The sequence below is a fragment of the Poecilia latipinna genome, unplaced genomic scaffold (assembly GCF_001443285.1).
Source record: "Poecilia latipinna isolate Pla-1442-1.1 unplaced genomic scaffold, P_latipinna-1.0 Scaffold2693, whole genome shotgun sequence".
Taxonomy (NCBI): domain Eukaryota; kingdom Metazoa; phylum Chordata; class Actinopteri; order Cyprinodontiformes; family Poeciliidae; genus Poecilia; species Poecilia latipinna.
The window spans coordinates 62,166-76,924 of record NW_015115309.1 but is presented as its reverse complement, the minus strand read 5'-3'; the positions used below and the strand labels follow the sequence as shown (position 1 = coordinate 76,924).

The 14,759-nt window shown below is 39.6% G+C and overlaps 1 protein-coding gene across 2 annotated transcripts in view; it reads right to left on the bottom strand.

Annotated features, from left to right (window-relative positions):
• Positions 1–6: 6 nt before the first annotated feature.
• The window catches only part of LOC106938801 (aminopeptidase O-like), a 69,391-nt gene continuing 54,638 nt past the window's right edge, over positions 7–14,759 (bottom strand). Inside the window, exons 10-12 of one of the 2 annotated variants that reach the window (XM_015020970.1) lie at positions 10,733–10,819; positions 10,470–10,618; positions 7–101 (exon numbers count right to left, since the gene is read on the bottom strand). In XM_015020970.1, coding sequence (XP_014876456.1) covers positions 10,478–10,618; positions 10,733–10,819 — 228 coding nt within the window. In that variant the 3' untranslated portion in view covers positions 7–101; positions 10,470–10,477. Of the gene's footprint in view, positions 102–10,469; positions 10,619–10,732; positions 10,820–14,759 lie in introns of those variants that run through there. The other variant, XM_015020971.1, reaches the window with a different exon arrangement.

Below are 14,759 nucleotides of genomic sequence, written 5' to 3'. Positions count from 1 at the left end.
CTGGTGTTCCTGCAGAGTCCCAGAGAAATACGGCGCGAATGCTGGATCCTCGTACATCCTCCGGGCCAAACTCTTGTTGTCTCTGTCCACATTCTGCAAACCTACAAAAAAAAAAAACATAAAAGACACACGCATTGGAACATTGTGTAACATTTGGTCATAGTTTCAAGCAGATCAGTAAATAATTTTAGAGTCCATAGCGATCTGGGCCACAACGTTAAACTGTAGTTTATTTGTCCAAATATTTATCAGTGATGATTTAATATGTATGGCTTACTGGCAGTTAGTGGCACTAATATGTATGAACTTTTCTCTTTTGCTGCCATTAACTCTATTCTCCTGCTTTTTCTATTTTTCTTTCAGTAGTAAGTAGTCTTGGCGCTTCCGATATGAAGCCATTGACAGATCTATTGCTGCCATAAACGGTGTACGTTGTTTTATTTTTCATGGAGCGTAACCCCGGCCCAGTGTGTGATGTGCAGTTTACAGATCAGTTGGTTTCCTTCAAAAACAAGTATTAATTAAACAAAGCTTAAACTTATTTCCTGATAATTGCATCAAATTAAAGTTTTAACAGTTCAACTGAATGAAGCGTCGGCTGTTTGTTTGTGACGTGCCAGATGGAACCGGTTTTTGATCCTGCTGTTAGTGGACTGGACTCCTGTTCCTGCTGAACTGAGCCAGTGGTTCTATAGGACTGATTATCAGCTCAGTAGGCACAGGAATCCCAGCCCAAATGTCTTTCTCATCCAAAGTTGGCTGTGAACAGATTATTTTGTACTTTGTCTTCAATGACACCAATGCAAACCTACCAGAAACCCGATTCACCTGACTGTTCAATTTCTGTAGCCGTCAGCATAGTCGGAAGCTCTTGGCTGAATGGTCAGAGTGGTTCGAGAATACTGATGCAAAGCTGGCACAGAAAGAACACTGCTGTTATACCTCTGACTCTCCAAGCAAAGATAGTTTTTCACCTGCCTATCAGCCGACTTGTATAAGGGCAAGCCAGCTCTACCTGAGTTAGTGCTGACAAATGTTTTGAGCAACCAGACCGCCGCAGGGTTGAAAAGCATGAGCATTTGAAGTATTTACTCAGGCAAAAACAATATTGCTAAGCTGAGTTAATCCGACATTATTGTACTGAAAGAAATGGCATGGAGAGATGTCTGACGCAGATTTTATACCATTCGCTAATGACGACACCGCACCACAACTGCCGTTATCCTGCATCTTCCGCTTAAGGTATATAAATGGTGAGAACTAGCTTAGAAGTGGTTCATCCAGGCAAATTTATGACACAAATGTTTTGTGAAAGAGACCACTGTCCTGACAGAAGGTGAACCTTCACTGAATTGTCAACTTTTCTTCCAGGACTGGCCTGTACCAGATCTGTCTGCCATGTTCCTTGTTCTTCCTGGTGCCTCTAAGGCCTTTACAGCTGAATTTATGCTGACTTGAAACTACACACTCTACTACCAGCCAGGTGTTATCTGAAGTCAGCTGGTTGCACTCGCTTTTATTAAGGGACACCAGAGTAAAGAGGCAAAACAATAATCAGGTTTCCTTCCACTTTGTAAATTCTCACCACTTTGTATCAATCCGTCACATAAAATTCACACAGAGTTGTGGTTGTGTTGTGATGTGAATATCTGTGTGACGCCGTGTAAAATGCAAAATGGTCACATCTCATCACCTTCTCTGATGCCCACACACTGCCTCATTTCAGACTAAAGAATTTTCCAATGCGCTCTTTGAAATGCAATCCAATGCATTTCAGCTTTTTGAAATGCACTTGACATAAAAGAGACAATCAGTTTAAACACACATGAGGGGAAGATGTGGGCTTTTTGTGGGGCAAATCAGTTTATTTTCGGAAGCTTTATACAGCGTTGCTTGATCCTTTGATGTGCAGAGAACCATTTCCCTTCCCATTAGAGAGTAATAAATCACCCTTTAGATTCAGGCTCTGATGGTAATTCCTCTTTTTTTCTTTCTTTTTTTATAGGTCTTTGATGGTCATTACTCTTTTAACAGGCCCTAAATATAGGTCTAAAAATGGCAAGCTCCACATGGCCCTCATTGCTAATTCACACATCTGTCCTCGTTTAGTCGTCATTTTGTCGTCGCCAATGTAGAGCGCTGTAATACCTCCTCACTCCATATATATTCTAGCAGAAGATGTAAAAAAGGAACCAAGACTGACCAGTTTGAAATTCATTTTCAGCCATCTGTCACGGACGGCTTAGATCAAGGAGCAGAGTGATCTAGAAATGCATCACAATTAGCCTATTACACATCAGACTCTTCGCAGACTGCACACACACACACACGATGCAGCTGAAGTTAATGCTTTAAGTTGGAATTTTGCACTCTTTAGCAAACATCCCAGCTTCAGATATCAACAGATTGGCTGTCAGAAGATTAGCTGGAAGGAGATTTATTTTTCTTCTTTTTTTTTTTTTTTTTTTTGATTAGTTAGAACATGCAAATATTGCGCAGCTAGTAATGTGACTAATTTCATGGTGATTCCCTTTTGACCTCAATATGTGGAGACAGTTATTGATCAATGGGTTTGCTAAAGAAACAAGCACCTTCTTGCACAGCACCTTTATGTTTTTATCTATTTTTTCCGCTAATCTGGGAGTCTTCTCTCAGTAGGATCTCCAAACGAAGCATGTCGCATGACCAAGCTACAAATTCCAGCGGGTGCTTTACAACGTCTCAGAGTCCGAGACTAAACAAAAGACGCTTACGTAATGCAAATTAAATCTACTGTATAAAAACACTTAATGGACCCAATAAAGTTAGAATGACATCTAACCCGCTGAAGAACCTTGAAAATGTTATCAGGAGATTCATCTTTGAGGTCTTGGCCTTGTTTTCCCTCTCTGAGTGGGAATGTGTGAGAACTTGCCTCTCTGTATCTGGGCTGCCTCAGGCTCAGATTAGATCAGAAATCAATGCACATCAGCCAGGGACGCCTCAGCAGCACTTTTCACCACCACTTTTCACCACCAACGTCATTTTAAGCCTAAACCTCCAGATTCTTTAAGGAACAAAAATATTTTTTTTATTGTTTTTTTTTTTTGGGGGGGGGGGGGGGGGGGGGGGTTAAAGTGGTTTAAATGTCTTAATCAGGTTTGTTTTTAAATATTACATCTGTTTCCCAGTTTGAGTGCAAAGTCGAATAACTGTTTGCATTTTTTTCTGTGAGGATGTGAGTAAGTTGACTTGGCCAACATTAAAGACTCAAACCTTAAATCTTGGAACAGTAAGGCAGTAAAAATGAACTGCAACAAGCCAAGAAAGAGCTTCACACAAAGTTTCCCCAGTAAATTCAGAAAGTTGTAGTTCAGCCTTCAGTTTTTGCAATACAGCTATGAAGTAAGAGGCCTGAGAGATATTGAATAGTACATTTTAAATATTTTTGCCAAGATTTGGTGCATATTTGAGGGAGAAAACTAATTTCTCAAAAAAGACAGTCAGTGTTTCTTTCCCCTAATAGATAACAAGCTTAGCATTTAGAGTTCTCATTAAAAGCATACATGCACACATTTGCATGAATAAATGTATTTTGGGCTTTTGATGATTTATTTGGACCACATTTTTGGTAATAATGAAAAAATGTAATGCTATACATAATAAATTTGAAAAACAGTGACTGAGTGGACAATTTTGAATTTAGTGTAGATTTTTTTTCCGAATAAATTGAGTCGAAATTATACATACAGGAGAAAAAAAAGTTAATAAAAATATATTTACATACAGACTTGTATATCTGCAAATAGAATAAATTTAGCTTAGCAAGTTGCAAAAAAAAAAATAAAACATTTTGTGTTGACCATACTTTTTAAATTCCAAAAGAAGTTTTGATGTGTGTTATGGATCATAGTTCTCTTAGAACACCCTAATGTTTACTTTGTTGTTGATTGTGAAGTTAAACAATATGGGAGTTTGGAGCTCCACCTATTTTGTGCAAAACAAACCCATGGGATAAATTGGGGGCATGTCCTTCAAGAAAAGGTGATTTAGCTGAAAAAATGTCGTGAAAGTCTCTTATAGCAATTTATCTATCTGAATATCCATCCATGGATGGATGGATGAACCTTTTTGCACTTTGAAAACCATGTCATTTCCTCTTCCTTCACAGTTATGCTGCGCTTTGCATTAATCTATACTATAAATGTATATTATTTTGTACAATGCTGTGATTAATCTCTTTAAAATGTGGGATAACAGCTTTGCTTTTATGTAATTGCATTTTACATCCCATTTGTTGCATTTTTATTAATATTCAATTTAAAATATATTTTTTTATTGAATCTTGCATATAGTTTTGATGGTATGGGCACTGACAGAATGAATAAGAAATAAGATACAAGGTATATAATAAAGCATATAAAATAAAATAACCCCTCATCTAGGCCAAAGTTGTGTTATTGCTGCGGCCAACCAAAGATCTGTCCTTATATTACGACAGGTTACTACAAGTTTCAGCTGCAGTAAATATTGAATTTTTTATAGTGTTATAAAGAGATTAACCCCATCATTATCCTAACGTTATACCCTGAGGTTTGTGGTTGCAACTTTACAAAATGTAAAAAGAGGGAAAAAAAAGTATTATTCATATTCTGCAAGGCACTGTAACTTGAGTTTAACTATATTGCATCAGTGGGAAGCACTGCTATATTTTGCTGGCAGGTCTAACTTTGACTGACAGAATGCCTTGAAAAGAGACTGTCGTGCAGAATAAGAACTATGATGACGAGTCAGATTGTGGTCGCTGCCTTGTATTTGATTAAATCTATGTCAGCGTCGGTAAGCAGAGTCAGGGTCTCAGTAGGCCTCATTAGTACACAGCAAGTAGACCCACCAAGGTGCTTGGCTCTCCACCTTTGCCAGGATTACAGAGCCCGATAAAGGCATCATGTGCAGAATCATCCTGGATATATGGATCAAAGCGGAGGCGGAGATGTGTGTGGGGAGGTTTTACATGCAGGCTCTGGAAAACGATGACTGGGATAAGAGCTCGAAAGAAAGAGGTGAAAAACGATCCAGAAACGGCAAAGAAGCGGAATATAAAGAGATTCTGGGACTTTGAAGAGGCTGAAAAATACGGCTCCACTGTCTCTACACACATTTCTTTTCTTCCCATTGTCTCCCTGTCTGGGTCAAGCTCTCCTCAGGTGCAGAACTTAGCCACTGTGAACAAAGAGGAAATCAATCACTGTTCACCAATCAGCTAAGCTCTGTATCTGGCTGGAGAGAGGCTTCAGAAGCTGGCCCAGGTGATTGACGTGTGGTCAAACCATCGTGCTGATGAGTCCCCCTCATCGTCGTCATTTCAAATCACCGTCTCCTCAAACGTAATCATGCAAACCCTTAAATAATCAGACCTTCTAGAGTTCTGGTTTCTTCAGTGTGTAAGTGCGTGAAGATGTTTGTGCACTGGAGGAGATCTGGTTGCCAGAGCAGCCGGCGGGGTCAGGACTGTGTGGTAATCCCTGGCAATGTGATTTTATCATAAGCCACAAATCAGCACGCCAGGAACCCTCACAGCCCAGACATGAAAGAACAAGATCTCCTCTCTGTCTCTCATTTCCCTCCCTCTCTCTCTCTCTCTACCTGCTGAATGAGACTCCAGTTCACTGCTAACACCCTGAAAGCAAAAACTTTCTCTGCTCTGGCCTCCTGTTTTTCTCCCCTCACGTCTGCCATAAGAACTCAGCCGTGAAAGACCACAACTGCAGACCATTCACTGCCTTACTCTCACCCGCTATTTCCTTGGTTACCCTTCTTCTCGTCTCCTATTCGCCACGCTTGGCTGACCTGGCGATATGCCCCTCATTAAGCGGATCAAGAGGGATTCCAAAGGCATGTACTGGGGGGAGGAAAATTACAAGACAGCGAGCAGGGAAGGATGGAAAAACGAAAAAAAAAGGTACAGAAAGACCACCCTAATACTCTAAAGAGTTGTGCTTTTCAGGAGAGAGCACGCCTTCATAGACATGTTGTTTTCAGTTAAAACCCACTCAGCCTGCCTCAGCAAAATCAACATAATCCACTGTGATTGAGACTGAATTGTTTGGGGCAAAGGGTACAGGGAGGACTGTTCAAGTTAGGGTTCCTACACATTTTCTATGTCAATATCTAACGGTTTACCAGTTCAGTCTTCTTAAAATATCAAATACTACAATGAAATTATATTTCTGCAGTGGGCATAATGAGGGCTGCAAAAAAAAAAAAAAAAAAAAAAAAGGGGCAATGAAAGTAAGAAAACATGGCCATGAAGGGCTTGAGCAAGGAAGGGAGAGAAAGCAGAAGGAAAAAAGAAAGAGACGGTATGCAATAAATGACATGAAGGAAGGAAAAACAGAATGACAAAAACAAGAAAAGGAGGTAGGAAGAAGTAAAAGAAGAAAGTAAGAAGAGAATGATACATAGGACAGAAGGAAGTAAGGAACAAAGCAAGGAATGGAAACTGGGAACAAAGACATAAGAAAAGAGGTATAAATGAAGGGACAGAAGAAGATAGGAAAACATGAGGACCTAAATAAGTAAGGGAGGATGAAAGTAAAGAAAGAAGAGCATAAGGAAGGAAGGTGGTTACAAGAAACAAGGAGCACAATGACATCTAGGAGCAAAGAAATAAAGGACACAATAAATTGCTTGAAGACAGAATGACGACATGACAGCAAGCGAGGTAGGACCCAAGGAGGAAGGACAACATTCCATGATCCATTGGAACATGGAATAAAGTCTGGAAATGTCATATTTCTTAATACTCTGCCTTCCTTTTTCAGGCTTATTCAAACTTTGAGAATGCTGAAATCAAGTTCCAGACTGTGGAGGAACCCTGTCAAAAAAAAAAGACGATTTAGGAACACAAACTGAGTAGGGAAACATAAATCCACCTCCCTACAGAGAGATATGAAAAGGCAGCAAGGAGGTCTGTTCATCCATCATTTTAATTGGAGTGAGATCTCGGATGACCAGTGGGATCCACTGATGTTTATGGGGGCTTGCTTGGGTCGGTCCGAGGGGAAGCCATAGTAAAAGTTGGAGTATTAATCTCTAAATGCTTCTTCTGCTCTTTTGAGGTGACAGGAGGAGGAGGAATGGCAGAAGGATGTGGGAATGGTTGTGGCAGCGTGTCTGTCAGCGAGATTTATCAGGACAGAGCCGGATGCCAAACAATTGTAAAGAAATCCTTTCGCATCTAGAGCAAATGCAGGGGAAAAAAAAAAAACTATCTGAAGATAAAAGCCTGCCGTGGCAGCTCGACGAAGCGGATTCAGAGCTGCGAGATTTGATGCTGGACAAGTTTTTAGCAGCACCTTCTGGCAAAGTCTGAGCTAACCAAGGTCACGGATGCCTTCTCGAGTGTTATTAGGTGGAGGGAGGAGAAATAATAACACAGCTCCATTTGATCATTTGCTGTACCTGCTTATATTTTGGTGGGATTTTTTTTTTTTTTTTTTATGATCATGTAATTTTCATGTAAGTTTCAGACACGGCATCAGCCACATCTGGTGAAGATGTGTAAAAAGCCTTGAAATAAATTAGTGTTCTATAACAGCGTTCTAATCAAATCTTTTGAAAAAGCTAATGTTTTATCTGAGTGTATTTGCTCAGTGTGTGGAAAAAATAAATGGCATTTTAAGAAATAATTGTTTTACCAAAATCCCTAGAGGCACATTTATTGCTGAGCACCTAGTCTGCTCTTGTAGAGAATAGATCCAGATCAGGGGCCTCTAACTCCTGTTCTCCAGAGCCACAATCCTGCAACTTTTAGGTGTATCCCTGCTCCAGCAAGCCTTTATCAAATGGCTGACTGACCTCCTCTGCATGTCAAGTGTTGCATGGCTGGTAATGAGCCATTCATTTCATTCAGGTGTTTTGGAACAGGGAGGCATGTAAAATGTGCAGGACACTGGCTTTCCAGGAACGGAACTGAAAACATAATTTTGATCGCCCCGAATACTCTTTTATGTTCTTTACTTAAAGCGTAAGTTTACCGCACAGGTTTTCTATAGGATTTAGGTCTGGGGACTCTGATGGCCATGGTTGAAAATTGAATAAGAATTCCTTACTCCACGCACTCTAATAAGGTTCCCAAGGCCTTTGAAGACAAACTTCCCTCATACTATGTAACAACTTTTGCACATATATTCTTCATAGCACGCCAGACGAACCTAAAATTTTAATTTTAGTCTTATTTGACCAGTGGTTCCAGTTACAGTCCCAGTGGAGTTTCGCCTTCTCCACATGGCTATGTTTGAGGACTGGAAAAGCTTTTTGTGGCATCAATAAAAATAACCAATTTATATATTAACATATGTGTTAAACTTTTTGACCCTAATATGTCATCATTGCTGCAGTTCTTTCACTGTAAACTGTGATTTTTCCTGTATACCTCCCTTACTATGTACCTTACTGTTCTTGGTGGCAAGACAGATGTAGATGCTCCTGGTAGGGCCACTGGCAAGAGAAATGGGCCTATGTGTTGCATCATATTTATATCCTCTAGAAATAAGTAAACTGTACATTTTGTACAGTTATAGATATTTTGGACAGATTACAAAGAGTGCAAATAGTTAATATTTCTTATTGTGCCATTTTCCCTCACTGAATAATTGCAATCGATTTAAAGGATAGATTTTTTTTTAAATTATGTGGGATTATTATAAATTAAAGGTGAATCTATTTAAAATCTATTTACACATGTTTACCAGAATTGCAAAAGCTACATCTGCAACAGCGTTTAAATATGACATTTTTGAAAGGGTAAACAGTCTTCAGTATCAACATCAATCAAATTACAATTGATATTGCAACTTGAAAGTGCACAAACTTCCTACTGCAAAGAACTGCCAAGATATCATTTTTAGTGTGCTATAATATTTTAAGTGCCAGACATAAAGGTTCTGGGATGGGCAGTAATATATTTGAACTTCACTGTCCCTAATGCCCACACCCGATATAGATCTTGTGACCACAGAGCTCAGGATGAGTGTTTGGGACACTTTGCTAATAGAAAAGATAGAAAGCAGTAATTCATCTCAACAAATAGCTTCATCATAATATTCGCCAAAAACGTTGCGAGGTCGTGTTTTCCTTGTGTCGCGCAAACCGTCATGAGATGATGAGCTTTACTACCTGTCATCTGAAGCCTTAACCTGGTATTTATAAAACATTTGTAGAAATAGCTGTTCTTGCCTTTCATTTTCATTAACATTTAAGGTATTGCTGTAAAAGAATATCACAAATGAACTGTTATTCCTTTGAACTGGTTGGACCACAGTAAATAATAGTTAATTCTACTTTAAGTGCCAGGCCCTCAGGCTCTCTATAGCTTCATTATATTTAGTGATGTTTAATGATGTTTTCCTAATATTGTGAGGCTCTAATTTAAACACTACTAATTCATTACAGCATTTATTATTCCTCCATTGTGCTAAGAATTTAGTGACAGTCTTTTTTTCTTTTTAACACCTAGGACATTTTTTTAAACAACCTGCTTGCTGATTCATATTGACAAAAGCTCTTGGATAGAAAATGAAAACAGTTGGATTTACTCATGAATAAGGGTGATTTTTCAGGCACTTTCTGTTTCAAATTCATCAACACAAGACAAGACAACTATATCCAGCAATTTTGGAAAAATGATAATTCCCTGACCGGTATGCTTCTAACATTTTGCTATAATTATTTAAATTGTCCAACATCCAGGTGATCTGTTTGCACACCAGTCTCTGATTCCCTTTTCGTTCTCTCCAAATGAGAGAAGGAAACTTTTCATCTTTCCTTCATTTAGTGCCAGAGTAAGAAACCCCTCACTGCTCAGGATAAGCCAGGAGGCCACTAGTTGACAGCTGTGATTATGCATATAAACAACACCCAGTGGAGGAATTCCAGGCTGGACTGTGTGCAAATCGCTCCAAACTGAGTCTAGACCATCCTGAGCCCTTCAGCACATGCTCACTGACCCATTTTCTCTGCTTTACTGTCTTCCAGCACAGTTTGTTTGAGGAACAAATTCCCAAATTCCTTCTCTGACAAATATGGTAATGGTGCTGCCGTGAAGCCTCACGAGTCTAGGAGCTCACTTACAGGTCAGAAAGGAATGCGCAGTAAAGGTAGCCAGCAAATTCACATGTAGACTCCCTGCTTGGATCGATTGGATCAAAATAGATTCAACACAGAGCTTTCTTTATCAGGTGCCTCTACAGAGCACCAGGTCAAATAAGGCAAAGTTTCAGTAAGAACCCTGACGTATCCAGTGCATATTAATTTTCAGTGAAGTCTCTGGACTTTTAAGACACGTGTTGGTTAAAGTTAGCAGTTTCTGCTCAAACTGTTGGAAGGAAAAGAACCAGCAGAACTAAAAGCTACTGTTCAGTAGAGTAACAGAAACCCTGTAGGAGCGACTAAAACTAAAAATCTGCTAAACAAAAATGACACTTCACCTCCAGTGTCACAGAATCATCTCCTCCACAACTCTGCGTGCTGATTGGTCCATTTCCTCCTGGACCAACGTGAGACATCGACGAGCCAACGCCTGCTGCTCTGGATCCTCCTGAACCATCAGCTCCCCGTAAAGATACACACCCATCGCCTGAAACACACACACACACATACAGAGACACACACACATTTTGTTCTAAATCTTCTCTTTGCTTTTCTACATGACTAATGATTATAGAATAGGGGGCTAATGCTAATGTTTTACCTGATCATGAAGCAGAAAGTCCTCAACATCACAGTAAGCCTGAGAGTAAGTGTGCTTAACCACCAGCTCACACCAGCGATGTCGGACCTGCAACCAAAACAGGGGGAAAATAAACAACTGTTAATGATAAATACTAAATTTCAATTTCAGAATATTGTACATTTTCCCTTCTTTGCAACACCTGTGGGCTTTAAAGAAAGATAGTTACCAAGCTACATGGCCTAGTAGGTGATAAGGCAGCACAAGCGGTGCCATAATTATGCCAATGTAGTCGTAGGGTTAATTTAGTTTGTAGACATTCATTGTCACAGGATAAGTGCCGCTGCAAATTAGGCGTCTTGGGATAAAAAACAGGCTCATTGTCACAGCCATAGCACCCAACCAATTTGTTAAACAACATATCTTGTCATTGCTAGGATTTATAAATTGTCCATGTTTGATGACCTAGTTTTATGGTTTTATTTATAAGCATATTGAATTTGAAATTGCTGTATGAAATGTACGATAAATAAACCCGACTTCACTTGATTTTCTTTGACGTCTTTAGTCGACTCGTCAGTAAATTTTGGTAATCATTCTTGCGTTATCTTTGAGAAGCACAATAGTATTGAATGTTACATTTCTTTAAAAATCCATTCACCCATCCACTGTCTGGAACAGCTTGTCCATGCAGGGTCGCAGGTGGCCTGCTGCCCATCTCCAGTGGTCATTGGATCAGAGGTGGGATACAGCGGTTCATTCGTTTAAAAATTTCAAGAGGTTAATGTAGAATTAACAGATCTGGGCTTCTGTTAAGACTGAAAATAATATCTAAACACGTGATGAAACTTCAATTTGATTTTCTGACTGTGTATTTGTTGTTTAACTGTATGTGTGTGTGCGTTTGTGAAAGCTGCAGCCTGGCCTTTTTCCTGGGGGATCAATAGGAGCTCTGTTGCTGCGGTTACAGGAGAGATCAGAGACTGCCTCTGTCCCTGCCTCAACCATCATCCGTCATCATCTGATACGAGCGCGCATGAGTGTGTGTGTGTGTGTGTGTGTGTGTATGCACATTTATATATTTGTTGAGGAGACTGGCAGAGGACGATAAAAAATATTGAGGAGCGCTAAAAATTCCGAGATGAAAAATCTTTTAAAGCATCATCAATTCTTTTAAAGCTTTGCTGTTTCCCCCTTGACTGCATTTTTCGTGGGTGTTTTCAGTCTTCCTCAAAGTGTCTCCATAGAGTCAGGGTAATAAACTAGTCCCTTGAAGAATTCAGTGTGGGATTTCTGGTGATTGATTTGATCTCAGCAGCTCAAGCTTTGGGGAAAAGAAAAGGTACAGGAATTCATTTAGAGGTTTTAGAAAGTGAGCAGAAGTGATCCCTCCAAGGCCTTTTTTCAAGCTTTCACTCTCATAACAGAAGTTTGAGTCTTTAAAACGCTACATCCTTCTCCTTTCAACTTTGCAGTGTCACAACTGAGACCGACCAATGCTTCATTTGGAAGCCAAAAAGGTTAGTTTTAGTTTAGTTTTTTGTTTTTTATTAAGTTGTATTTAGTAAGGACTCGAAAAGGAGATAAATTTAAAAAATTCAGCTCCATTTCCCTCTAGAAATATGTCTTCCTGTGTTTGCAAGAGTGTGCACAATATGTTTACCCTCTAGTGCCAGTTCTGCCCTCCTGGCCTGTGCAGCCCCAGCAGCTGCTGACTATACTGGGTTACATTCCTGGGGAGAGCCTTGGGGCACAGCAGCTGCTTGGTGCACCTCTTCTTCTCCCTTTTTTTTTTTTTTTAAACTATGTTTCCTCTTGCAGGGCCCCTCTTCCTGACAGCACATGCAATTACGCAGTGGCATTCCTTCATTTATTACTGCACCACCGCTCTTCCCTTCACTCCTCTCTACCCCCGGTGTTATCACACACAGGAACAACAACTGTTGCTTAAATATTCAGTGTGCAAGCAGAGTTACAGACTATCTTTTGTCTTTATTTGCTGCTATCTAAATGCTCCAAACTCTGCTTAATAGTGTATGAGCTTGATTTTTTAGTGCAGGTTGACTGCTATCTGCTGGATCAGTGGTCACTTCAGGAAGGTTTGTTTTGTCTGCATCATTGGTCGGGGAAGTATGTACATTTCAAATGAGCTTTCACTTGATTAATTTGTTCTGAAACATGATGATTGACGATCGTCACCTATTGGTAATTTACTCTCATATTTTTACCACTTACCATTTATCAGCCAGCCTGGCAGTTACATTTTAAACAATATGGCCAAGGGGTAAAGTGTCCCAACTGCTTGCTAAAGGAGGGAGGGAAATTTTGGCACTAATTTAGTCACTAATTTCGTGCTATCATGCACAAAATGTAAATGGAAGATAAAGAAATCTCCAACTTTACATGTTTTTCCAGCCAGTAAATGTCTCAACAATCATGTTAATAGCATTTTTTGTCTGTTAGTGTTTGACAGTTGTTATTTTTGATACTTTTTTATCAAACGTCAAACATGGTAATGGACTTCATTCATAGATTTGTGAGTGACTGTAGCTCCAATGTACAGCAGTTTTAGTGGTCAGTATAACTAGAAAAGTGCTGTATAAAGTTTAATCCACTTACTATGATGTGAATTCAGTTTCACAGTGTAAACACTGTGATATAACACTATAAGGCTGGAACATTGTAATTTAATGCCCACCTGACCCATCTCTCCTCAGAGGCAACAGACTACAACCCACATGAGCAAAATCCTGTAACAATTTGACAGGACAGAAAGTATTTAAAAAAAAAAATACCTAAAGGATGTCTGATGCAACCTACATAATCTTACCCTTAGATCAGAACTCACACAAAAGATAATAACTGTTTATGAGAAAAAGGATCTGCAACAGTTGACAGCTTTTTTTTACTCAGCATAAACCAAATTCTTGAACTGCTCCAGAGCAACCTGTGGTCAGCAAACTTAACAGAATGAGTCGCCTTTCACACATGTGCACCCCACCAAACGTGCACAGGTAGATTTACACTCGACCTCAAATCACACCAGGTTAGGAGGGAAGTGGGCCAAAGTCACGCACCCGCACTCTTACATGCAAACATATGCACACAGGTCCACCAGCACAAATATTCATGGCCACTAACAGCCAACACAAAGCCGCCTGGTTGCACGCACAATGGCAGTCAGCTTCTCACTTTGGTTCAGATTTTCACAGTCACAAAAATGCTACATGGCAGCATTTTCTGCTCAAAGACGAGCTTTATCACTTTTATTCCACAGTGTCTCGGCACTCTGCAGATATTTGTGTAGCACAAGAACATATGGTGAAACATTATGTAACAGCATGCTGTGATCACATTTCAATGAAAAAAAAAAAAAAAAAAAATATATATATATATATATATATATGTTATGTGTGAAACTATCAAAAGAGGAGGTGGCATGTATGCTGTTCGATCTGACAAAGCACCATTACAAAGTGATTGTATTATCAGCTCCCTTTTAGAATCATAAACATCCATTTATATCATCCAATATTCATTAACTCCAGAAATCTCCCATCTGTGACTGAAACGGCACTCAGATCTGTTTTAATCCAAGAGTTTTATATTATCATTTATCAGAAGAGAATGTGGTGCAAGAGAGTGAGAAGTGGAAGAAAATAAGTTTCAGACACAGAAAAATAAATAACCGGATTTATGAGGAGAGTTGAAATTGATTAATCTCTTAAGAATGAGACAAATAACCCCGGGCAGCGCCACTGCCTTTAGAGAGGTGTGTAAGTGCGAATGTTTCTGCAAGTGTGTTATTTCCGCATCACTACTTGCGTAATGGTCCTGCTTATTTTTAGCAAATAGTGAGAGCTTTTTTTCCTGGAAATTGTGGAGGAGAATCTGCATTTTATCTGACAGGAAGTCTCCTGGTCCTGAAAGCTGGATCCGAGGCCAAACATAGAGCGGCCTTCGTTTTGTTACTACGAGGTCGATAAGCAGCCACTGAGCGATTATACAAATTAAAAGGATACGGTTTTTTGATTCGTGTGATTATGTC